We start from the raw sequence: 27,730 nt of genomic DNA, 5'->3' as shown, positions 1-27,730 counted from the left end.
TAACAGCCTGACAGGTGCCTGCTACTATAATAGGGGGTGAAAACAGAAGGCATCCTTCATGGTTTTTAGCTGTCTCAGTTTGTTGACGTCTCAAACCACCTGTGTGTGGCTTATTCCATACCTAATAAAAACTTGAAATATAATGGTTTTACTCTAGCCTAAAGATGGAATTCTAGGAAGGATATGCCTTTAGTAAACTTCCCAGATATAAACAGGAAAATAAAGCTTTTTTAAGGGAACAACAAAAAAATTAAAATGTTTTAAAGTAATTAAAATATAATGTACTGTCACACTGCACTGGTAAAAGTTGTGTGTTTGCTTCAGAAACCCTACTATAGTTTGTGTAAATAGGCTGCTGTGTAGCCACAGGGGCAGCCATTCAAGCTGGAAAAAGGAGAAAAGGCACAGGTTACACAGCAGATAATAGATTAACTCTGTAGAATACAATGGTATTTTAAAGATATTATCTGTTATCTGCTATGTAACCTGTGCTATTTAGCCCTATTTTAATTGAAATGGTTTTCTAAAGCAAACACACAGCTTTTACCAGTGTAGGGCAACAGTACATTTTAATTTTTTGGTGTTAGTGTCCCTTTTAATAAGGTAAATAGCTAAGAACACACAACTACTTAAATTTAGCATTTACAAAACGATTGACATGATTTATTACAGGAATACAGTAGAACCCTGCTTTTATGTTTTCCCAGAAACTATACACTATGCAGTCTGGTGCATGTAAGCAGCAATCACTTCTTCCTGTATTTAACGTTTTCACCGAATTTATGTTGATTTTTAGCGATTCCTGGGAAAATGTAAACGCAAAGTTCTCCTGTATATCTGCATTATTCCATAACTACAGCAAATGCCCCATACAACCTGAAATGTTTCTAGGATTTTGTAGCTTTCTGTACTTGGAATGTATTTCTATACAGGTATAGGACCCTTTATCCAGAATGCTTGGGACGAACATTATTCCGGATAAGGGGTCTTTCCGTAATTTGGATCTACATACCTTAAAGGAACAGTAACACCAAAAAATCAAAGTGTATAAAAGGAACTACAGTATAATGTACGGCTGCCCTGCGATGGTACAACTGGTGTGTTTGCTTTAGAAACATTACTATAGTTTAGTAAATGAAGCTGCTGTGTAGCCATGGGGGCAGCCATTTAAAAGAGAAAAAGCACAGGTTATATAGCAGATAACAGATAAGTTCTGTACAATACAATGGTGTTTTATCTGTTATCTGCTATATAACCTGTGCCTTTTCTCCTTTTTCCAGCTTAAATGGCTGCCCCCATGGCTACACAGCAGCTTATTTATATAAACTATAGAAGTGTTTCTGAAGCAAATGTGCAAATTTTACCAGTGCAGGGCAACAGTGCATTGTATTATGATTACTTAAAAACATTTTTATTTTTTGGTGTTACTGTTCCTTTAAGGGGCACATTTACTAACCCACGAACGGGCCGAATGCGTCCGATTGCGTTTTTTTTCGTAATGATCGGTAATTTTGCGATTTTTTCGGCGTCTTTACGATTTTTGCGTAAAAACGCGAGTTTTCCGGCGTCTTTACGATTTTTGCGTAAAAACGCGAGTTTTTCGTAGCCATTATGAAAGTTGAGCAAAGTCGCGATTTTTTCATATCGTTAACACTTGCGCGCAAAGTCGCGCCTTTTTCGTAGCGTTAAAACTTAAAAGGCGCGGCGTTTCGCGCAAGTTTTAACGCTACGAAAAAATTGCGACTTTGCGCAACTTTCGTAATGGCTACGAAAAACTCGCGTTTTTTACGCAAAAATCGTAAAGACGCCGAAAAAAATCGCAAAAAATACGAAAAAGTCGCAAAATGTTCGTTTCCAATCGGAATTTTTCCAATTCGGATTCGAAATCGTGTCTTAGTAAATCAGCCCCTAAGTCTACTAAAGAATCAATAAAACATTAATTAAACCCAATAGGATTGTTTTGCATCCAATAAGGATTATTTATATCTTAGTTGGGATCATGTACAAGGTACTGTTTTATTAATACAGAGAAAAAGGGAATCAGTTTTAAGATTCTGAATTATTTGATTAAAATGGAGTCTATGGGAGACGGGCTTTCCGCAATTCTGAGCTTTCTGGATAACGGGTTTCTGGATAAGGGATCCCATACCTGTATCCTGCAAATATATCAGGCAATGAAAAAACCAGTAGAAGATAAATATATATAATTATTTTCTAAGTGTTAGTATGCCAACATTAAATTAGAGCTTACATTTGTATGTCCAGCAGAATTCTCTTGTCTTCTTCCACGTGTATACCCCAAATGCAGTCCTGACCCTTCCCATAAGCTTCTGGCCAATTTGGGGACAGCACAACCCCAGCAGAGTCTGTAATCTCTCCACTGCAAACAGCTGGGTATATGACAGAAGAGAAGAAGTCAAGAAGTCTTTGGGTTATTTGTGATATCACACTTATTCAACATAACACATCAAATGACAATACTTTCTGTCAATTCAATAAGAATAGTTAAAACCAGTGGTCTCTAATTCTCCTGTATTGCTAAAAATGCTCACGTGCCCCACCTAGCGGTAGATAGTAGAATAGCACTCAATAGTAAAGATCTAAGTCTGGCTCACTTTAAGTAGTAGAAATAATAGCTTATCTGAAAGCAGTTCTGTTGTGATGTTATGGCTCTTTGTAAAAGACCTGGGGTGGCTGCCTTAACACCAATATTATAACTAAAAATACATTTATTGATTCAAGAATAACATTTTAAATGATAGAATTCATTACTTGCAATGTACACAGTGTAATATAGTAATAAAAACGACACTATAAAAATTACGACGGAATCACTTAAAGAAACATCATAAGATATATGGGCTGCAGATCACTAATCTAGGCCAAACATTTGTTTAGCTGCATACATTTGTTTGACTGATTTTGAAATGTTACAGCAGTTTTTCTACAATAAAAGTAACATATTTGGTAACTGTAAATAGCTTTTCACGTGAATATAAAAGGAATAAATCTAGGCCACTTGAGTTTAAATCCAGCACAAACACTCAGAATATCCCTCCTTCCCCATGATTTATAACCTTGTTCTTACCCCTGCATGCCGGTTCTGTCTCATTCCATTGTGGGTCTCCAGGGTCTTGACATTCGATGATTGTGGATCCTTGTTCCAGTGTGTATCCAGCATCGCACGTAAACTCCACCACAGTTCCCAGAGCAAAGGAAGGGTCACTGCTAGTGAAGTTCCCATATTTCATAAACGGTTCATAACAGTGCCCTTGTTCGTATGCTGCAAAGATGAAAAAAAAAGCATTTTCTTGGAGCATGATTCAGTGGCCTTTGAAAGAACAAAGGTTATTACTATATCAAGGTTATAAAATATAAAGCATTTTTTGTAGGGCAAGTCAAGGGCAAATGCAAGAATGGACAAGATAAAGACAAAAATGGGTTGTTATTATTATTATAGTAGTTATTATAGTACATTAAGCTACAGAACTGGGCTATTGCCATTTTCTAGAACGTAATTTCTTTTACTATGATCCTGGCTGAACACCAGGCCTGGGATTCTAAATAGGCCCTGGCATTTCAAGTACTCAGTCTGAGCCCCTTAGGGCCCACCATAAAAATCAAAGTTGGGGGATCACTATCACAAACATTAGACATAGTTAGTGATAAATATAGGCATTCAAGCCTGGACTGAGATTTTAAATAGGCCCTGGCATTACAAGCACACAGAGGCCCAAACAACCTCCCACCAGCCCAATAAATAGTGACTGTCTATGGCAGGGGTCCCTAACCTTTCTTACTCGAGAGCCACAGTCAAATGTAGAAAGACTTGGAGAGCAACACAAGCACCATAAAGGTTCATGGAGGAGCCAAATAAGGGCTAAGATTGGCTAATAGGGGCCTCTATGCAAACTATCAGCTTACAGGAGGCTTTATTTGGTAGTAAATCTTGTTTTTATTCAACCAAAACTTGCCCCCAAGTCAGGAATTCAAAAATAACTCCCTGGTTTGGGGGCAGTGGGAGCAACATCCAAGGGGTTGGTGAGCAACATGTTGCCCCATAGCTACTGGTTGGGGATCACTGGTCTATGGGATCTTACAGCAGCCCCTCTGGCATTTGCCAGAATCCATAGATTGCCAGTCCGTGCCTGCTGAAGACCAATTGAGACAGATGCCAGATGCACACTTACTAATAATGGTGGAATCAGATAAATATACATAGAAAGATTAATAGCCCGAAAGAAACTGATAATTACCCTGGAATCGGAGGGCCACCCCTATTGAGCTTCCACTGCTGTCAGTAGTAAATTCTATGAAGAGGTGCCGAGTGCTGCTAAGCAGCCCTTCAATTGGGAGATACTCCACTTCGTACGAGTCATAAATAGGAGTTGAGTCAATGGTGTTTCCATCCCGAATGATGAGTCTGAAAAAGCCCAAATAATATCATCCAAGTAAGACAGGACTTTCACAAACTAGAAACATGTAAATAAATGATTAGACCTCTGGATTTAATTTAATTTTCCTTAAATAGGTTGTTCACCTAAAAATTAACTTTTAATATGATGTAGATCTTGATATTTGGCAATTTGCAATTGGCCTTCACTTTTTATTTTCTGTGTTTTTTTTAATTTAGCTTTTTGTTCAGCAGCTCTCCATTTTGAATTTAAACAGGTATCTGGTTGCTAGGATTCAAATTACCCTGGCAACAAGGCAGTCATTTTAATGAGAAACTGGAATATAAATAGGAGAGGGGCTGAATAGAAAGATATATATTAAAAAGTTGTAATAACAATAAAATTGTAGCCTCACAGAGCATTGCAAGCTGGGAAGAGACAGAATAAAAAGGCAAATAGTTGAAAAACTGTGAGAAATAAAAAAATGCAGACCAATTGAAAAGTTGCTAAGAATCAACCATTCTATAACATACTGAAAATTAATTTAATGGTTGACCACCACTTTAAATTACATATTGGGTGCATGAATGTTGCTAATTGGATTTCTTTTGATAGGGGACTTTGATAACTTTAACAGGAGTATGTATTTATTAGTTTGTATTTAGGCTGCTGTAGGCAGTGTCGGACTGGCCCACCAGGATACCAGGAAATCTCCCGGTGGGCCCAGGTGTCAGTGGGCCCTCCTGCCCTTTACCAAATGGCCTGCTATATGGTCATTACCTATTTCTAAATGGAAATGAAGAGGAGAAATAAATGGAAGAATAGATGCTAGCATGTACAGTAAATAAAAGAGACTAGGAGAATAAAGAGGTTGGGCGAGGAAAGGAGGAAAAATAGTTTGCAGAGGGGGCCTATGGTATAAGGTTTTCTGGTGGGCCCCTGGGGTCCCAGTCCAACACTGGACCTGCTCCCCAACTCCTCTCTCATTCCCTACTCACACGCTCGCATTCAAGACTTTGCAAGGGCTGCCCCCCTTCTCTGGAATTCGCTCCCACAATCTGTCAGATTTCTCCCAATCTCTCTGCCTTCAAAAGATGCATTTATTTAAAGAAGCTTAGCATAATTTAGCTTAACATAACCTCAGTGTGCTGCTGAAAGCAATACCCTGTGCCACATCTCTCACTTTGCTTAATTCTTTTCTTGCCCATTCCCACACCTTGTGTCTCAACCCTCTCTCCTTGTAGATTGTAAGCTCTTTTGGGCAGGGCTCTTTTTACCTCTTGTATCGGTTATTGGTTGCTTTATATGTTACTCTGTATGTCCAATGTATGAAACCCACTTATTGTACAGCGCTGCGGAATATGTTGGCGCTTTATAAATAAATGTTAATAATAATAAGCTCTTGGGGCATCATTCATGGGCATGGCCTAATGTCTGTCTGTGCAAAGATATAACATAAATGTCAGCGTAGGAATTATAGGAATTTCTCTATATTTTATTACACATAATGGGGCATTAGTTTTAGCCCAGGACACAAATGCTAAAGTGCTTAGTAGCACAAGTGCGTTCCCCTAAGGGCTTACTTAGGAGAAACCGGGTGGAAAATGTACTCTGCTCCTCTTTTGGCTGAGCCACTTTATGATTCCTTTAGTAACACTGACTAAGAGAAATATATTTTTGGAAGTTTTAAAATAAAATACATGGAAAATATACATTATTTCAAAATGTTTTTTACTAATTAAGTTTTCCTTTGAGCGGATATTAAAGTACAAGTGTGTATAGCTGACAGAATATTTATCGGCATTTATTCACTATGTAATACAGCTGCAGTCACTCAATGTTGGACAAGGTACTCGGTGCTGGGAGTATTCAGATTTCAGAAAAAGTATTAATTTCAGGTTTAAAGAACATGTAAACCCCAATAATACATTTTTGCCTAATAAAAGAAAACTTAATTCTAAGCAACTTTGCAATATACATTCATTACATATTTGTAATGGTTTTTGAGTCATTTGTATATATACTTGCTATTAACCCTTTAAGTGCCAGCAGAATTTGACATTTCGGTTCCCCTCAGTGCCAGTCGTTTTGTAAACATTCTGTGCTCTCTCAATTTAGGGGCTTTTAGTGGGGGAAGGGTTAAGTTTAGGTAGGCAAACTATATATTGTTTTTTTCAGGAGAACCTGAGCTTTCCAAATCTGCTAAAAAAAATGCTATTTTTCATGATATAAGGATTTATACCAGAAACATATTTTATTTTATGGACAAAAATTCAACTGATTTGGAAAGCCTCATGTCTCCGGAACGTGCCAATACCTGATATGTATAGTTTTATGGAGATTTCTGACTTCTATAGATCAAAAACTCCCAGCAGTAAATTACTAAATTTTCAAAGCATTACAGCAGAATACGGCATACTTTACATTCCAAAGCCAAAAATCCTGGAACATTAGGTTTACCCCAGGAAACCATATATTTTTGAAAAGTACACATTCTGAAGAATCCGAAATGGGTAACTATGTCTTCCAACTCCTAAGTATCAAACGGCAATGCTTTACTGAATTTAGTATTTTCTATAAAAAAAATAAGAAAATTCTAAAAAATCGCCTCAAATCTTCAAGCATCATATCTCCCACATAACATTAGGTACCAAGAAAACACACCCTAAATATGAAAGCCAAGGGTCCGCTGAACAGTTTGATGCCCATTGTGCATAGGATCACCAATGTATCTGGCATTTAGAGACCCCATAAGGAAGTTAGTGCATACAAAGTGTATACGCTGCAATATAAGCTACCGGCATGTACATTATGTGCAATAAGACCCCTAACACTACGGAGACCCTAGAAAACCATACATTTTCCGAAAGTACACATTCTGACAAAACAAAAATGGGTAAATACATCTTTTTACTGCAAACTACCAAATTACAAAGCTATGCTAAACAGAATGGTTTTTATGACATTTCTGAAAATTGTCACAAAGTTTGCATTTTAACTTTAACTCATTATGTACCCCCACATTTTGTAACGTATCAACATATAACTTTCTAAATATGAATGCTAGGGGCCTACTGAACAGTTTGATGCCCTATATGCATATATTGGCCAAACTATGTGGGGTACAGGGGCACCCAAGTAAAAATAGTGCATATGAATTTTCACATAAGATGTGAGAGCATGTGCATTATGTGCCATAAGACCCCCTAACAGTACGGAGACCCTAGAAAACCATATATTTTCCTAAAGTACACATTCTGACAAAACAAAAGTAGGTAAATACAACTTTCTACTGAAAACGACCAAACTACAAAGCTATGCTAAACAGAACGGTTTATGTAATATTTCTGAAAATCGTCACAAAGCTTGCATGTTGCCCCATTATGTACCCCCCATTTAGTAACGTACCAACATAAAACACTCTAACTATGAACGCCAGGGGTCTACTGACCAGTTTGGTGCCCAATATGCATAGATTTACCAAACTATGGGCCTGATTCACTAAAGGGCGATAAAAATTATCGCACGCTTTTTCGCGTTAAAAAACGCAAAATAACTTGCGCGCGATTCACCATAGTATTATCGTGTGTGAAAAATCGCCATTTTCGCATGGGGTATTTCTCGCACTAGTTTTACCGTTTTGCGTTAATTTCCGCGCTGAAAAGAATACGATCGCATGATTCACTATAACTTTTGCGCGCTAAATATCGCATTCGGCTATACGAAAATTAACACCTACTACAGGCAGGCGAAAAATTATACAAAAGTACAGTAAATGATTTTTTGCAATAAAATATGGACTTACAGTGTTATTTATTCAAGTCTGTGTTTCCCCCAGAGTGACGCAGCCGCCAGTTTGCAGCGAAATGTTCATTTTTAATACAGTAATTTTCCGCAAGTATTGGCGTGTATGGCTAACATGGCGTGCGTTCATTTGCGCAACTATTTCTATTTGGCTACAAGTGATGAAATGTTTCGCCAGGCATGGATTCGCAGCGAATTTTTGGACGTGCGTTGAATTTTTTCGCAGCGGATTTTTTCATGCGTTTCGCAAAACAATCCGCCAATGGCAAAACGCATGAAAAAATTCGCCACGCAAAAATTCACCGCACATCCACAAATTGATACAAGTGTCAAAAAATAATAGTCACGGGCAACAATTTTTTTGCCCGCACATTTTTGCCGTTTCGGGGATCTTTCGAAAGATTTGCTAATTTTTCACTAAAGAAACCATTACATTATTACATTACATTAACATTTATTTATAAAGCGCCAACATATTCCGCAGCGCTGTACAATAAGTGGGTTACATACATTGGACATACAGAGTAACATATAAAGCAATCAATAACCGATACAAGAGGTGAAGAGGGCCCTGCCCAAAAGAGCTTACAATCTACAAAACCAGAACACATTTGCTCATCACTAGTGGCTACTATTTATAAGCATCTACTATTTATATGTGGCTAATATTTATATACACCATTTATATGCTTCGACAATTTTTATACACTATTTCTATGCTACCATTCATATTCGGCGATTATTCGCGTAATTTAGCGCATGTACAGGCAAATACCGCATTGAAATAGTCTTTCGCGAGTTAAATAACGCTTGCAATATCGCGCGTAAAAAAGCGCGCGTATGCTTATAGTGAATCGTGCGAAAAATCGCCAAAATTAAGCGGCGGTAAAATTTTTAGCGCACAATAAGAATAGCGCACGTTTTATCGCCCTTTAGTGAATCAGGCCCTATGTGGGGTACAGAGGATGCCAAATTGAAATACAGCAGACAAAATGTTCATGTGCAAAGACAAGTAATAAAGAACAATGTGAAATGCAATAAAATTGATAAAAATTAAAAAAAATCACTAAAATCATTTTTTGCCTGATAATATCTGCAGTCAGAATAACAGTTTGAGTATTTTGGCTTGGGCAAATAAGTTTTACAGACAAAGTCAAGCGAACAACAACTATGCATAACTGAAAATGCAATAAAATGGCTAAAAATGCAATAAAATACCTAAAAATGCACCAAAATCACAGAAAATGTAGTAGAAACACCAAAATAATACACAAAAGGTATTGCGCAGTGCGGTTAGCCCTGGGGGCTCTGGTGTTTGACACCATGTAACACAAGCAGCAGACTGACAGACCTGACTTGCTGGAGGAGCCTGGCACTTGCAACATTGTTTAAAAAGTAACAACCAGGAGTTCAGCAAATGCTGCTTTCAATAGCAATTACATATAAAACTAGAAAAGTAAGTTTGAGAACAAACTTCATGTTGGGTTGAAAAACATGAAGTCACTGAATGGGCTCCGCCCACTTTCTCTAACCTGGGGCCACAGTTATATAGTAAAAACCACTGTGCAAAGTTTGGGGACCCTGGTTTTAATAGTGTCTGAATGGCAGCAATTTAAATTTCCCCACTGAAAGCCAACGAGTGACATCTGATTGGCGGTTGGTGGCTCCACCCCCTTTTTCTAACCTGGAACTGCAATTACCCAGTGACTAACTCTGCAAAGTTTTGTGACCCTAGGATTAATAGTTAAAGAACGGCAGCAGTTAAAATTTAAACCAATAAAAGGTGAATTGTGATTGGTGGTTGTGACCCGCCCCCTTTTTCTAACCTTGAGTCGAAGACAAACAGTGGGCACTCTGGCATAAACAGTGTGAGAATGGCAGCATTTTAAATTTAAACCAATAAAATTCAATGGATGACATCTGATTGGCTGTTAGTGGCCCAACCCACTTTTCCTATTTTTGAACTGCAGTCCCCCAGTGACCAACTTTGCAAATTTTGGGGACTCAGGCATAAAAATTGTGAGACTGACAGCATTTTACACTTCACCATTAAAATTAAATAGGTGAAATGTGATTGGCTGTTGGTGGCTCCACCCACTTTTTTCTAACTTTGAACGGCAAATACCCAGTGACAAACTCTGGAAAGTTTAACAGTGACTGACTGCAAAGTTTGGGAACCCAGACATAAATAGTGTGAGAAAAGCAGCATTTTAAATTTAAACAAAAAATAAATAAATAGGTGAAGTCTGATTGGTTGGTGACTCCACCAATGTTTTCTAACCTTTAACCGCAGTTACCTGGTGCCTAAGTCTGCAAAGTTTGGGGACCCCGGTGTTATTACTGTGAGAATGGCAGCAGGTTGGATTTCCACCAAGTCAATAGGTAAAATCTGATTGGCTGTTCACAGCTCCGCCCACTTTTGGGCATCCAACAATCATCATATTTTCATTCAGGCTGAGCCCATGACTGTGTGATTCAAGTTTGGGGGGTGTCGCCTCAAAGCTGAAAGATTGGCAGCAGTTTCAATTTCCCCATTAAAGTCAATTAGTAAAATTTGATTGGCTGTTGGCCCCCCTACATTGCATTTAAAAAAAAACAAAAAAAAACCATGAATGCGTAGTCATCCAGTGACTGACTGTGCAAATTTTGGGAACTCCGGCATCAAACCAATAAAACTTCAGTTCAGCAAACTTCATGTTGGGTTGAAAAACATGAAGTCACTGAATGGGCTCCGCCCACTTTCTCTAACCTTGGGCCACAGTTATATAGTAAAAACCACTGTGCAAAGTTTGGGAACCCAGACATAAATAGTGTGAGAAAAGCAGCATTTTAAATTTACACAAAAGAAATTCAATAGGTGAAGTCTGATTGGCTGTTGGTGGCTCCACCCATAAAAATGCAGTCCCCTAGTGGCCCTGGTGTTAATACTGTGAGAATGGCAGCAGGTTGAATTTCCCCATTGAAAATCAATCAAAATCTGATTGGCTGTTTTTCTAACTCTGAACTGCAGTTACTAGGTGACTAGCTCTGCAAAGTTTGGAGACATTAGTAGTAATATTTAAAGAATAGCAGGAGTTTAAATTTAAACATATGAAGTCTATAGGAGAAATCTGATTGGCTGTTGTTGGCCCCGCCCACTTTTCTTAACTTGGAACATAGTCACCCAGTGACAAACTGTGCAAAGTTGGGGGACCCTGACATTAAACATGTGAGAATGGCAGCAGTTAAAATTTCCCCACTGAAAACAATGAAAGACGTGATTGGCTTTTGGCGGCCCCGCCCACTTGCTCTAACCTTGAGTACGAAGTCACGCAGTGACTGACTGTGTAAAGTTTGCGAACCCTGGCATTATACTAATTAAATTCAATAGGTGAAATCTGATTGGCTGTTGGTGGCCCCACCTAGTTTTTCAAAACTAAAACTGCAGTCCCCTATTGTCCAACTGTGAAAAGTTTGGGGACCCTGGTGTTAATACTGTGAGAATGGCAGCAGGTTGGATTTCCCCATTAAAAGTCAACAAGTAAAATCTGATTGGCTGTTAGTGACTCCACCCACTTAAAAAAATACCAAAAACCTTAAATGCGTAGTCACCCAGTGACTGACTGTGTAAAGTTTGGGAACCCTGGCATCAAACCAATAAAAATCAATAGGTGAAATCTGATTGGTTGTTGGTGGCTCTGCCCACTTTTCAAAACCTAAACTGCAGTCCCCTAGTGACCAACTGTGAAAAGTTTGGGGACCCCGGTGTTAATTCTGTGAGAATGGCAGCAGGTTGAATTTCCCCATTGAAAGTCAATAGGTAATTGGCTAACCTTTAACTGCAGTTACCTGGTGCCTAAGTCTGCTGTGTTATTACTGTGAGAATGGCAGCAGGTTGGATTTCCACCAAGTCAATAGGTAAAATCTGATTGGCTGTTCACAGCTCCGCCCACTTGACTATGACTATGAGATTTAAATTTGCGGGGTGCAGCCTCAAAGCTGTAAGATTGGCAGCAGTTTCAGTTTCCCCATTAAAGTCAATAGGTGAAACTTGATTGGCTGTTGTTGGCCCCTCCCAGTTTGGGGGTCATCCAACAAATGTCACTGTTTCATTCGGGGTGACCCCATGATTATGTTATTCAAGTTTGGGGGCTGTAGCTTCAAAGCTGTAAGAGTGGCAGCAGTTTGAAAATTTTCCCTGTCAAAGTCAATGGGAAAATTGGGGGGTTCAGAGCGGCGCCACAAAAAGACGGGGGGTGGGATCAGAGTTAGAAAAAGTGGGTGGAGCCAACAACAGCCAATCAGATTTTACCTATTGATTTTCAATGGGATTTCATCCATTGAATTTTATTGGTTTAAATTTAAAATGCTGTCATTCTCAAACTATTTATGCCAGGGTGCCCACTGTTTGTCACTGGGTGACTTCGACTCAAGGTTAGAAAAAGTGGACGGAGCCACCAACCACCAATCACAATTCACCACCTTTTATTTTAATTGCTGCCGTTCTTTGACTATTAATCCTAGGGCCCCTAAACTTCGCAGAGTTAGTCACTGGGTAACTGCAGTTCCAGGTTAGAAAAAGGGGGTGGAGCCACCAACCGCCAATCAGATGTCATTGACTTTCAGTGGGGAAATTTAAGTTGCTGCCATTCAGACACTATTAAAACCAGGGTCCCCAAACTTTGCACAGTGGTTTTTACTATATAACTGTGGCCCAAGGTTAGAGAAAGTGGGCAGAGCCCATTCAGTGACTTCATGTTTTTCAACTCAACATGAAGTTTGTTCTCAAACTTCCCTTTCTAGTGTCAAATATACAATTGGTTCACAATGTGTTTTACTGTTTTAATGAGGGCTGGGCAAGTCCTTTCCCTCTCCCACAAGAAACAGCCATAACTGTAAGTGACAAACAGAACTGTGCAGTAGCAGCAGCCCAAGTGTGTGTTTAGTGGCGCTGCCCCAAACTGGAAGGTTATACTGTGCCCCAATATCAGCAGTTGTCTCATTCCCAGCACTTTTATTTCCACGCAGCTTCTACTGTGTAACAGTCTCCATTAAAGCACTAGCTGTTGGATACTATGGTATGGCCCTCCTCCTGCCAGCAACAACTCCCTTCAACCTTATATTATACATTGGGGGGGAAAAACATGACGATTCCTGTCCCAATGCGTCTTGTCCTTTGCAAGATGCCCCCTAAGACATGATGGGTCTCATCAAAGGCTATTATAATGTGAAAGTTATTTGATCAAATATCCCTGGGGGGTCAGACTGATGTTAGAGGGGTTTCAGCCTTTCCCAGATCTCTATAATAACTAAAAACACTGAGACTGTTTGCCAGTGATATGAAGGTGGAGGGAAGAATGAAATCTCTTTGTCACCTTGTGCCGAGTTAAGATGGGCAACATATGTTCTGTTCACATGAGCAGGTGGAAAGGGGCTGCATCTGGGCAAACTGACGGGCTGTAGTTACGATCAAACTAAGTAAGAGGAGTTTGTTCTGTTTGCCTCATTTTTTTTTTATTTGTCCACAACCAGCAGATGTGTTTCCTGCGACAAATATTTCATTCTGCGCTTATCTGCACTCTTGCACTTTTTTTTGACAAATTTTCTACCCCCTACAGATCTGGCAATGACTTTTACTTTTCTTCTTGAAGTCATTGGCCCATCTATTCATTGGCTGGTCAATGTATGTTAAATACTTATCATGCCCTGGACATCTGTGTACAATATAAAATAAATGGAAGGATGCCACATATGTAAAAAAAATCACTGTTTGCCCAGTAGCAGTAACCCATAGCAACCACTAAGATGTTTGCTTTTAAATAGGTGACCAGCAATTCTAAATGCTGATTGGTTGCTATGGGTGATTGCTCCTGGGCAAACTTAGTCACTTTTTTTTACTTTGTGGCATAGCAAGTTCTTAGTTGATTTATTTTAGAGGATTTAATAAGAAAGTCAGGGACTCTAGTGCAATACTGTAGTAGGTAGAACGGTAGTTTTTAAGGGAATCTGGCATGGGAAAACACACAGATTTCAATGCCGGATTCTATTAACTGATGCTTTTTGAAACTCATATTAAGCATGTTGAACTGGCCAGTGGGTTAGTGTGTAACCAGATTAACACTTCTGTGGCCTTTGCCAGTTGCTATTCATAAACCATGGCCATCAAACTGAGGAGAGAGGAGAGATATTAGGATCCATATTTTCTTTTCTGAAGCCAGAACTTAGAAGCAGATTCAAAAAGCATTGCAGCCTAGTTATTATTATTATTAAACATTTATTTATAAAGCGCCAACATATTGGCACAGGGTATTGCTAAACTAAATTAGGGTAAGCTTCTCTAAATAAATGCGTTTTAAGAGATCACTTGAAGGCAGAGAGATTGGGAGAAATCTGACAGATTGTGGGAGCAAATTCCAGAGAAGGGGGGCAGCCCTTGCAAAGTCTTGAATGCGAGCGTGTGAGGGGGGAATGAGAGAGGAGTTGAGGAGCAGGTCAGTAGAGGAGCATAACAAGCGGGTTGGATGGTACCTAGAGATAAGTTCAGAGATGTAGGGTGGGGCAGAGTTATGGACTGCTTTAAATGTGAGGGTCAATAGTTTGAATTTTATCCTGGATGGTAGGGGAAGCCAGTGCAGGGATTGGCAGAGCGGCACGGCAGAGGAGGAGCGGTTGGAGAGGTGTATGAGCCTGGCAGCAGTATTCATTATGGACTGGAGGGGGGACAGTCTTGGAGGGGAAGGCCAATTAAAAGGGAGTTACAGTAGTCCAGGCGAGATATTATAAGAGAGTGAATAAGAATTTTGGCAGCATCTTGGGTGATAAATGATCGTATTTTGGAAATATTTCTTAGGTGAAAGTGACATGATGTGGTAAGTGATTGGATATGAGGAATGAAAGACAGGGCAGAATCAAGGATAACCCCAAGGCACCGGGCCTGGGAAGATGGGGTGATGGTAGAATTGTTAACCGTTATAGATACCTCGGGAACAATGTGGGCGTGGGATGGGGGAAAGAGAACCAATTCAGTCTTAGAGAGGTTTAATTTAAGGTAACGTTGGGACATCCAAGTGGAGATAGCGGACAGGCAGGAAGAGGCCAGTTAGAAGCTCTGGGTTGAGATCAGGAGAGGAAAGATAGATCTGAGTATTGTCAGCATAGAGGTGGTACTGAAAGCCAAAATAATAGATTAATTTACCAAGTGAGGAGGTATAGAGAGAAAATAGTAAGGGGCCCAGCACAGAGCCTTGAGGAACCCCGACAGAAAGAGGCAAGGGAGAAGATGATTCCCCATTGTAAGAGACACTGAAGGATCGATCTGAGAGATAAGATGAAAACCAGGATAAGGCAGTGTCACGAAGGTCAAGAGAGCAGAGAGTCTGGAGGAGAAGAGGGTGATCTACAGTGTCAAAAGCAGCAGAGAGATCGAGAAGTATTAGTAGCGAGTAGTGTTTTTTGGCTTTAGCCGATAGGAGGTCATTTGTTAGTCGGGTTAGAGCAGTTTCGGTGGAGTGTTGTTGTCTAAAACCAGATTGTAGGGGATCCAGGAGGTTATTGTCAGAGAGTAATAGCGTCAGTCGGTTGTAGACTAGGCGCTTGAGCAGTTTGTACTTCTCTTTGTAATGGCTGCTACATTGTTATTTGATACAAGTCTCTCTAGTTAGAAAGTATTTGCTGCCCCTTACCCTAACCCTTTGCCTCCACTGTACTTTGAAGACAATGTTTCTGGCTGTTGGGTTTGACATCTAGAAACAGACATTACTTTTCATGGATTGTTACTAATGCACTTTAAAACACATTGTAGAGGGCACCCAGCAAGCTACAGTACAGGAGTATAAATCTCTATTCAATAGATGCAATTAGAGACTAAGCTCTCCCCTGGCTTCCCCTACCTTATCACCACTTCCCCTACCATCCAGGATGAAATTCAAACTCATGAATCTTACATTCAAAGCAGTTCATAACTCTGCCCTACCCTACATCTCTGAACTTATCTCTAGATACCAAGCGACCGCTTGTTATGCTCCTCTACTGACCTACTCAGTGTCAGACTGGCCCACCAGAATACCAGGAAATCTCCCGGTGGGCCCAGGTGTCAGTGGGCCCTCCTGCCCTTTACCAAATGGCCTGCTATATGGTCATTACCTATTTCTAAATGGAAATGAAGAGGAGAAATAGATGGAAGAATAGATGCTAGCATGTACAGTAAATAATAGAGGCGAGGAGAAGAGGTTGGGCGAGGAAAGGAGGAAAAATAGTTTGGAGAGGGGGCCTATGGTATAAGGTTTTCTGGTGGGTCCCTGGGGTCCCAGTTCAACACTGGCTGTAGGTTGGCCCCATCTTGTGAATAAGCAAAAGGGTAACCAAGGTAACGGGTAATGTAAGCCCATCAGGCAGGTTCTAATAATGACATTAAAGGATAAGTAAACTTTAAAATAAGTGAAGTACAAGAGTACTATTTTAAGCATTTTAGAAATCTACCATTTTAACTTTTACCAGCTAAGGCTTTACAGGAACATTACATTACATTTACAGTGAAATGCTAGATATACCTGTCATCGTCTTCAGCTAGAGAAACTTTCTCAAAGTGCAGGTGTAGTCGTTGTGCAGATGGAGCCTCTAGCACCCAATGGCAAGTCAAATTATTGCTGTAGTTTCCTGGGAAGTTCGGGGAGACAAGACGCCCGGTAGTAATGTTCCTCATCAGTCCCCCACAGGCAGCTGGGTGGTACAGAAAAAAGTCATACCATATCAATAATGATGACACTTTCCATTAAAGTTCCTTTTAAGCAAATGAATGCCCTGCCCGGCTGCAGCAAGCATATTACAAGTACAGTACTGCACAGGCTAGGGATTCCTGAGAGGTGCATGTCTGTCACTGCCCCAGCTACCCATTCTATGGGAAGTAGTGACAGGTAGGAAACCACTGTGGTTCTCCTTGAATGAAATGTGGTCGAAATGCAAAGTGGGCCATGGTACTAAAAAACCTCTGCAGCCCCACAGTAGGTTTATTCCTAAGTTTGCCCCTTACTGGTAATTTGTTAAGCATTTGTACCCCCTTGCCTGCTGCACTCTGCACTGGGCGCCTAATGCAAACTGCTGTGTTCCATTCAGGGCAGGCTCAGGCACGCATTTCTGGGAAATCAAATAGGCCCAGTCCTAGGGTGATGCAATTTTAGGGGTGGCATGCAGCCCAGATGCATTTCATTTTTGCAGAATACTGGGGAAGTAGGTACTTAGGAATTATGTACAGGTATGGGATCCCTTATCCAAAAACCTGTTATCCAGAAAGTGTCAAAATGAAGGAAGGCAAAACAAGAAAGCAAAACTTTCGAGGGTCTGCCAAAGTATAATTTATCTGCTCTAAATCTGATCTGACACACAGAGCTACTAGTAGCAGCTACATGTCACAACTACTAAACAACAGAAAATACCATGTCATAGACAATACTGAGAATTGCCTCTGCTAAAACACACGTAGAGACAATTATCAGTAAATGATCAGCGTTGTCTATATTTGTAGCCATGACAAGTACCTGCTATTAGTAGCTCCATGTGTCTTCACCCTAAGGGAAGCAAGCCTGTCGCGGCGACTAATCGCGACTATTCTTTCATAGGGTATAATAGAAGTCGTCACAACTAAACGCTTGTGAGTTTTCCCTGGGCAAATTAGTCACCACGACTTTTCAAAAAAGTTGCAGCAACTAATCGCCCCAAAAGGGCCTCTTTATCAAGTTATGTCGGCCTGGGAGAGGGTACATAGATCGGATTTCGGCACTAAAATGCACGAGCATGCATTAAGGTTCTGAAATCCGCTCCATGGCCATAAGCCATGTTTGGGGAGGCTAAAGATGGGTCATACATAGACTGGCACTATAACACTGGCACTGATACACAACATTGGTTTGTTTCCCAGCAACGCAATCTCATGAGGGTCCCACTCAGCGCCGGATTTGTGACGCGGGCGCCCCGAGGCCGCCCCCTCCGGCCTCCCCCTGTGCGCATCCGTGAATCGCCAACCCCGCCCCCCCCCACACAGCGAGCGCATGCGCGAACCCTCCCTCCGCGTCAGCTGCGCATGCGCATACATTTCATCTCCCATACTTTTGCCGCCCTAGGCCCAGGCCTTTGTGGCCTCTCCACAAATCCCGGCCTGGTCCCACTGTAACTAACTAGAAATGAACAAAACAATGACAAAAGTAAGGAAAAAAGTGCAAAACACAACAAATATATAAAAGCACAATTAGCTTTTTCAGGATGAAAGAGTTAATTTAGGACTGGAACAAGGGTGATAGGGATATTATAAATGTCAGGTGACAAAAAGCTATTTAGTTTCAACTAGCGATTCAGCCTTTAGAATATATACAACAGTACCTGGAGTGGGATGAAATCTGCAGTAAATGTTCAGAGTGTGAGGTTCTTAGGTAAAGTTACAGCCTGTAGATCAGGGGTCGGGAACCTTTTTGGCTGAGAGAGCCATAAACACCACATATTTTAAAATGTAATTCTGTGAGAGCCATACAATATGTTTGGCCACGGATGCTGTGGGGCAAGGTAGGGTGGGTCCCAAGGATGCGGATGCGATGCGGAGGAGAGCGAGGCCTGCGCTCGGCGGATAGAAGACGTGTCCAAGGCTTAGAACACGTCTTCTATCCGCCAAGCGCAGGCCATGTCCCCCATTATTTTTTTTATTAAAGATTTGGCAGCGAGCCAGATGCAGCCATCAAAAGAGCCACATCTGGCTCCCGAGCCATAGGTTCCCTACCCCTGCTGTAGATCCTTCTTAGTAGTCTTCCTTTCTGAACTGCCTTCAGTTTGTAATATCTCCGGAGCCCTGCCCCACATCCGTGCCTTGATTGGTCAATTTCACTGTCTGTCAAGAGAGCTGTGCTCTGATCCAATCAGAGCACAGCTGATTACAAGAGAACCAGAGCTTGCAGGAATGGTAGACTATTTCCACAGTGCCAGAGCAGTGCAGAAACAGAGTGAGTTTTTTTTCTAATTGAAAATCCACACAAGGCACTTCTGTTCTCATAGTTGTGATCAAAGCCCCCACCCATCACAGCCAGTTGTGTTCCATTGATATTATTGCCTGAAAACCATTATGCCGCACAGGGCTGATTCACACAGGAAGAGGCTGATGCCAGTGGCCAAAAATCTGTGCAGCATTAGCCTTAATGGTGCCTGGTCTCAGGCAATAATATCAATGGACACAACTGGCTGTGATGGGTGAGTAGAGAAGTGCCTTGTGTGATATAACCTTACAGCTAAACAACTCCCTTTGTGCATTCTGAAAGTGCATTACGTTAGCAATGCATGGATAGACTAAATCATGTTAATTACTGACAGACTGTGTTATAAACTACACATAATCTGCAATTACCCTTGTGCAGATAAGCATTATTATATTAATCTGGACTATCCTGCAAAATAGATATATCTGCCCCAGATCTCTTAGCTATTAAGCACTGATTTAGTCAGAACACCAACCCAGCTATTAGTGTAGGAATGTAGAATTAACCTCAATCCATAAACCGATGGTACTGGTGCTGAGACCATTATGAATTGCCCTCAGTAACTATGTACTGGTAATAATTTAAAAACAGGGACATTGCAGCCATGACATTAGATGGCCATAACACAGGTAAAATGTATGGTTGTAAAGCTGGATACAGCCGCCCATTAATGATAAGTTATTAGCAGTAGCCTGCTCTGCTCTGGAGACCCGAACTCATTTATCTGATAACTATAAATAAACTAAACACGTTCTTGTCTAATGATTGCTCTAGGAGAACCCTCATCCCCCTGTAATGTTGCCTGCACTGCTGCTTTCTCTTACCAGTACTGTAGGTATGTGTTATCACTCCAATTCCTCCTCGTCTTGTAGGGGTGCGAGTGTTTGATGCCTTGAATATTGCTATTAGGTGTCTCCTGGTTGGAAGTCCTTAAAGGGGAACTTCACCCAAACACAACTAAAGCTTTCTGAAAAGTGGTGGTTGCTGAACCCTGACTTTCAAAGAACTGCCAGGCTATATATGGCTCTAAATCTGTTAAAGATAAAGAGCCCTTTTTATCAAGTTATGTAAAAAATATTGATCAAATGCAGCACACGCAGACATCCTTACACTGGGAGTTGCGGTGTATTACTTAATCTGGGCATTGATTTTAGATAGAAAAAATCAGATGTCATTTTTAGGCTGATACATTAGATAGCTTCAAGAAGGGGTTGGATGGCTCTTTAGCAAGTGAAGAAATACAGGGTTATGGGAGATAGCTCTCAGTACAAGTGAGGGAATACAGGGGTATGGGAGATAGCTCTCAGTACAAGTGAGGGAATACAGGGTTATGGGAGATAGCTCTCAGTACAAGTGAGGGAATACAGGGGTATGGGAGATAGCTCTCAGTACAAGTGAGGGATACAGGGGTATGGGAGATAGCTCTCAGTACAAGTGAGGGAATACAGGGGTATGGGAGATAGCTCTCAGTACAAGTGAGGGAATACAGGGGTAGGGGAGATAGCTCTCAGTACAAGTGAGGGAATACAGGGGTAGGGGAGATAGCTCTCAGTACAAGTGAGGGAATACAGGGGTATGGGAGATAGCTCTCAGTACAAGTGAGGGAATACAGGGGTAGGGGAGATAGCTCTCAGTACAAGTGAGGGATACAGGGGGCAAGGGGTAAGGGGGGAGATAGCTCTCAGTACAAGTGAGGGAATACAGGGGTAGGGGAGATAGCTCTCAGTACAAGTGAGGGAATACAGGGGGTAGGGGAGATAGCTTCAGTACAAGTGAGGAATACAGGGGGTAGGGGAAGAATAGCTCTCAGTACAAGTGAGGGAATACAGGGGTAGGGGAGATAGCTCTCAGTACAAGTGAGGGAATACAGGGGTATGGGAGATAGCTCTTAGTACAAGTGAGGGAATACAGGGGTATGGGAGATAGCTCTCAGTACAAGTGAGGGAATACAGGGGTAGGGGAGATAGCTCTCAGTACAAGTGAGGGAATACAGGGGTATGGGAGATAGCTCTCAGTACAAGTGAGGGAATACAGGGGTATGGGAGATAGCTCTCAGTACAAGTGAGGGAATACAGGGGTAGGGGAGATAGCTCTCAGTACAAGTGAGGGAATACAGGGTTATGGGAGATAGCTCTCAGTACAAGTGAGGGAATACAGGGGTAGGGGAGATAGATCTCAGTACAAGTGAGGGAATACAGGGTTATGGGAGATAGCTCTCAGTACAAGTGAGGGAATACAGGGGTAGGGGGATAGCTCTCAGTACAAGTGAGGGAATACAGGGGTAGGGGAGATAGCTCTCAGTACAAGTGAGGGAATACAGGGGTAGGGGAGATAGCTCTCAGTACAAGTGAGGGAATACAGGGGTAGGGGAGATAGCTATCAGTACAAGTGAGGGAATACAGGGGTAGGGGAGATAGCTCTCAGTACAAGTGAGGGAATACAGGGGTAGGGGGATAGCTCTCAGTACAAGTGAGGGAATACAGGGGTAGGGGAGATAGCTCTCAGTACAAGTGAGGGAATACAGGGGTATGGGAGATAGCTCTCAGTACAAGTGAGGGAATACAGGGTTATGGGAGATAGCTCTCAGTACAAGTGAGGGAATACAGGGGTATGGGAGATAGCTCTCAGTACAAGTGAGGGAATACAGGGGTATGGGAGATAGCTCTCAGTACAAATGAGGGAATACAGGGTTATGGGTGATAGCTCTTAGTACAAGTTGCTTCAGGGACTGGTTTGATTGCCAGGACTGGGTCAGTAAGGAATTATTTCGGCTTCTGCACATATTAGAGAGGCTTCATATGGGTTTTTTGCCTTCCTCTGGATCAGCTAGCAGTTAGGCAGGTTATATATAGGCATTACAGTTGAACTTGATGGACTTGAAGGACGTGTCTTTTTTCATCCTAACTTACTATGTTACTATGTACATAGACACGTAAATTGTATGAAAGTGTGTAATGTTAATTAAGGCTTAAGCATTGATCCTTATAGGGGTCATTCATGACCATTAATGCAGATAGCGTTTCATTTAGGGCACAGTCTACAGGTCTCTGTGCTCTAATGCTCTGTGAGCTCAATGCCCCGTGCAGTGGGCAAAGTGTGGCATTGTAAATGACCCATTATATGTCTGAAAATGTCTACAGCTACTCTGTTATGAAAAACACATTATAATTCATAATGCTGGGGGGCATTTGACAATCAGGCTAAGTGAATTAGTTTGACATTGTTAGGGTAACATTTTTTTTAAAAATGACAATTTTAATTGATTTTTTGTTGACATTCATATAACAGACTGCTTAGCACAGTTTTCTGCTTTTTTGAGCAGTAGTACTGAAAAAGAAAATGGGGTAACAAATAACAAGTGTAAACACCTAACAGAAATATAGTGGCTAGGATCTAGGTTTTGTTGGAAGAGAAACACTATGAGTTCCGTTGTTCATTAAATTTGTGAGGAAGTTAAAGAGATCATTTTCATGGGCTTGCCAAGTGAACCAGATTTTATCATAAGCTTCTATGTCATTTTGTAACATGTATGATTTTTTTCGTTGGAGGCTATGCTTATTATTTTTAAAGAGCTTAGTGGGTGCCCCATTTTTTCCAGTTGCTAGCTATGATTAGCCTCGCTGCCATTAATATGGATATACTAAACTAAGAGTTCTCAGCTGTAACAGGGAGTGTCGGCATATGGCTTCCAGACATGATACTCTTAGGGGCACATTTATTAATCCACGAACGTCCGAAAAGCGTCTGAATGCATTTTTTTCGTAATGATCGGTATTTTGCGATTTTTTCGTAAATTGTGCCGAGTACGAAAGTTTCGGATTCATTCAAGCTTCAGTATGGTGACTTTCCTTGGGCCAGGTTGGAGCTGCAGGGTGCCATTGAGCCCTATGGGAGACTTTCCTTGGGCCGGGTTGGAGCTGCAGAGTGCCATTGAGCCCTATGGGAGACTTTCCTTGGGCCGGGTTGGAGCTGCAGAGTGCCATTGAACCCTATGGGAGACTTTCCTTGGGCCGGGTTGGAGCTGCAGAGTGCCATTGAGCCCTATGGGAGACTTTCCTTGGGCCAGGTTGGAGCTGCAGAGTGCCATTGAACCCTATGGGAGACTTTCCTTGGGCCGGGTTGGAGCTGCAGAGTGCCATTGAGCCCTATGGGAGACTTTCCTTGGGCCGGGTTGGAGCTGCAGAGTGCCATTGAGCCCTATGGGAGACTTTCCTTGGGCCGGGTTAGAGCTGCAGAGTGCCATTGAGCCCTATGGGAGACTTTCCTTGGGCCAGGTTGGAGCTGCAGAGTGCCATTGAGCCCTATGGGAGACTTTCCTTGGGCCGGGTTGGAGCTGCAGAGTGCCATTGAGCCCTATGGGAGACTTTCCTTGGGCCAGGTTGGAGCTGCAGAGTGCCATTGAGCCCTATGGGAGACTTTCCTTGGGCCAGGTTGGAGCTGCAGAGTGCCATTGAGCCCTATGGGAGACTTTCCTTGGGCCGGGTTGGAGCTGCAGAGTGCCATTGAGCCCTATGGGAGACTTTCCTTGGGCCGGGTTGGAGCTGCAGAGTGCCATTGAGCCCTATGGGAGACTTTCCTTGGGCCAGGTTGGAGCTGCAGAGTGCCATTGAGCCCTATGGGAGACTTTCCTTGGGCCGGGTTGGAGCTGCAGGGTGCCATTGAGCCCTATGGGAGACTTTCCTTGGGCCGGGTTGGAGCTGCAGAGTGCCATTGAGCCCTATGGGAGACTTTCCTTGGGCCAGGTTGGAGCTGCAGAGTGCCATTGAGTCCTATGGGAGGCTTCCAAAATCATGCAAAGTCGCAAAGGTTTGCCCGCCGTTTACGAACGCTCAATACGAAAAAGTCGCGACAATATACGAGCAAGTCGTAATGGCTATGAAAAAGTCGCGACAATTTACGAGCAAGTCGTAATGGCTACGAAAAAGTCGTGACAATTTACAAGCAAGTCGTAATGGCTACGAAAAAGTCACGACAATTTACGAAAAATCGCAAAATGTTCATTTCCAATCCGATTTTTTTCCCATTCGGGATTCGGATTCGTGCATTAGTAAATCAGCTCCTTAGGGTGTTGTGTTTACAGCGCTTTACTTGTATGTAGTGAGCCTATTGCGTGGCTCTGAACTTTTTGTTTTGCTGGAGGTTGGTATTTATCCATTATTTATTTATTTATTTATTATCTGCAATAGAGTGAGGGGTTTACCATGTTTGGTCAGTGAATACAGAATCATTACCCCTTTACTGGTCCACCATGAGAATATCAGGGTAACATTTGTAATGAGAAATAAGGCTCAGTTAGTTTGGGCTTTTGTAGCAGAGGCGATAATTGAATCAATCACTATCATAAAAATCCACTCTACTGTAAGATATATTTAAGAAATCTTTGTTTAAGATTGTTTTTATTATTTATTTACTTTGTTTAGGCGATGGTAACAAAGCTGAATAAATCCAGTGTTGGTGACAAAACAATCCTGTTAGATTGAAATGTTTTTTAGGAATGCAAATTACAGGTATGGGACCTGTTATCCAGAATGCTCGGGACCTGGGGTTTTTCGGATAAGGGATCTTTCTGTAATTTGGATCTCCATAATTTAAGTCTGTTAAAAATAATTTAAGAATTGAATAAACCCAATAGGATTGTTTTGCCTCCAATAGGGATTAATTATATTTTAGTTGAGTTTAGTTAAGTACAAAGTACTGTTTTATTATTACAGAGAAAAAGGAAATCATTTTTAAAAATTAGAAATATTTACTTATAATGGAGTCTATGGGAGATGGCCTTCTTGTAATTCGGAACTTTCTGGATAACGGGTTTCCTGATAAGGGATCCCATACCTGTACAAGCATTGGCTTTATTCAGTCCCATACCTGTATCATCCATATCAGCTCTTGTTCCTTAGTGTAAGTTCAGGACATAAGTATATTGGTTACACAGCCATATCTCACCTATACACTGTGGCGGGCGGTTGCTCCAGAAGGGACGTGTTGCATTCAGACACTTAAGCACCTGAGGGCCATTCAGTTGGTAGCCGGTATTGCAGTAGAAGTAGGCTTCACCTCCTGGGTGCAGGCTTGTAACAGACACATCGCCATAAGCAGGTCGGCGTGGGAATCCGCAGCTCAATGTGTATGCTGCAAGGAAAGAAACCGTGCCGGTTATACCTTGGGCTGTACAATACTGGCGATCAAGACAATCTTGCTATATGGACATACTATTATATGCTTATTGCTGCAAGTTTTGCTCTCTGACCTAAGGTTTTATGATAAGTGTCCCTATTGTAGAAGCAGTCCTTTGTGCATTATACCTATATATGCATTTTGGGACCTACATATATGTATGTATATATATATATAATATATATATATATATATATATAATATATATATATATATATATATATATATTTATATATATATATATATATATATATATATATATATATTTATATTATATATATAAAGAACAGAATGCCGCACACACAGGGACTTCAAAAAAGGCAAAAAGTGTTTATTGATCCAATGTTTCGAGCACTAACCTATATATGCATTTTGGGACCTACATACAGTGGCGTGAAAAACTATTTGCCCCCCCTCCTGATTTCTTATTCTTTTGCATGTTTGTCACACAAAATGTTTCTGATCATCAAACACATTTAACTATTAGTCAAAGATAACACAAGTAAACACAAAATGCAGTTTTTAAATGAGGGTTTTTATTATTTAGGGAGAAAAAAAATCCAAACCTACATGGCCCTGTGTAAAAAAGTAATTGCCCCCTGAACCTAATAACTGGTTGGGCCACCCTTAGCAGCAATAACTGCAATCAAGCGTTTGCGATAACTTGCAACGAGTCTTTTACAGCGCTCTGGAGGAATTTTGGCCCACTCATCTTTGCAGAATTGTTGTAATTCAGCTTTATTTGAGGGTTTTCTAGCATGAACCGCCTTTTTAAGGTCATGCCACAACATCTCAATAAGATTCAGGTCAGGACTTTGACTAGGCCACTCCAAAGTCTTCATTTTGTTTTTCTTCAGCCATTCAGAGGTGGATTTGCTGGTGTGTTTTGGGTCATTGTCCTGCTGCAGCACCCAAGATCGCTTCAGCTTGAGTTGACGAACAGATGGCCGGACATTCTCCTTCAGGATTTTTTGGTAGACAGTAGAATTCATGGTTCCATCTATCACAGCAAGCCTTCCAGGTCCTGAAGCAGCAAAACAACCCCAGACCATCACACTACCACCACCATATTTTACTGTTGGTATGATGTTCTTTTTCTGAAATGCTGTGTTACTTTTACGCCAGATGTAACGGGACACGCACCTTCCAAAAAGTTCAACTTTTGTCTCGTCGGTCCACAAGGTATTTTCCCAAAAGTCTTGGCAATCATTGAGATGTTTTTTAGGCAAAATTGAGACGAGCCATAATGTTCTTTTTGCTTAAAAGTGGTTTGCGCCTTGGAAATCTGCCATGCAGGCCGTTTTTGCCCAGTCTCTTTCTTATGGTGGAGTCGTGAACACTGACCTTAATTGAGGCAAGTGAGGCCTGCAGTTCTTTAGATGTTGTCCTGGGGTCTTTTGTGGCCTCTCGGATGAGTTGTCTCTGCGCTCTTGGGGTAATTTTGGTCGGCCGGCCACTCCTGGGAAGGTTCACCACTGTTCCATGGTTTTGCCATTTGTGGATAATGGCTCTCACTGTGGTTCGCTGGAGTCCCAAAGCTTTAGAAATGGCTTTATAACCTTTACCAGACTGATAGATCTCAATTACTTTTGTTCTCATTTGTTCCTGAATTTCTTTGGATCTTGGCATGATGTCTAGCTTTTGAGGTGCTTTTGGGCTACTTCTCTGTGTCAGGTAGCTCCTATTTAAGTGATTTCTTGATTGAAACAGGTGTGGCAGTAATCAGGCCTGGGGGTGACTACAGAAATTGATATTGAAATTGAAAATTGAAATTGATAAACCACAGTTAAGTTATTTTTTAACAAGGGGGCAATCACTTTTTCACACGGGGCCATGTAGATTTGGAGTTTTTTTTCTCCCTTAATAACGTGAACCTTCATTTAAAAACTGCATTTTGTGTTCAATTATGTTATCTTTGACTAATAGTTAACGGTTTTTGATAAGCAGAAACATTTAAGTGTGACAAACATGCAAAAGAATAAGAAATCAGGAAGGGGGCAAATAGTTTTTCACACCACTGTATATGTATGTATATATATATATATAATATATATATATATATATATATATATAATATATATATATATATATATATATATATTTATATATATATATATATATATATATATATATATATATATTTATATTATATATATAAAGAACAGAATGCCGCACACACAGGGACTTCAAAAAAGGCAAAAAGTGTTTATTGATCCAATGTTTCGAGCACTAACTGTGCTCTTCTTCAGGGACAAACCAAAAGAGTGTGCACAAACACCCACCTTAAATAACCTATAAAATAAGTGGGTTAGTAAGGTGGGTGTTTGTGCACAGTCTTTTGATTTGTGTCTGAAGAAGAGCACAGTT

General features: G+C 41.1%; 1 protein-coding gene across 1 annotated transcript in view; it reads right to left on the bottom strand.

Moving 5' to 3' along the window:
• Nucleotides 1-27,730, bottom strand: part of sez6 (seizure related 6 homolog) — a 324,119-nt gene that overhangs the window by 47,183 nt on the left and 249,206 nt on the right. Inside the window, exons 5-9 of the mRNA XM_004911704.4 lie at nt 25,133-25,318; nt 16,727-16,895; nt 4,257-4,423; nt 3,089-3,283; nt 2,252-2,390 (exon numbers count right to left, since the gene is read on the bottom strand). Coding sequence (XP_004911761.1) covers nt 2,252-2,390; nt 3,089-3,283; nt 4,257-4,423; nt 16,727-16,895; nt 25,133-25,318 — 856 coding nt within the window. The remainder of the gene's footprint in view (nt 1-2,251; nt 2,391-3,088; nt 3,284-4,256; nt 4,424-16,726; nt 16,896-25,132; nt 25,319-27,730) is intronic.

The sequence above is a fragment of the Xenopus tropicalis genome, chromosome 2 (genome assembly GCF_000004195.4).
Source record: "Xenopus tropicalis strain Nigerian chromosome 2, UCB_Xtro_10.0, whole genome shotgun sequence".
Lineage (NCBI taxonomy): Eukaryota > Metazoa > Chordata > Amphibia > Anura > Pipidae > Xenopus > Xenopus tropicalis.
This window is presented reverse-complemented; position numbering and strand designations above follow the sequence as displayed.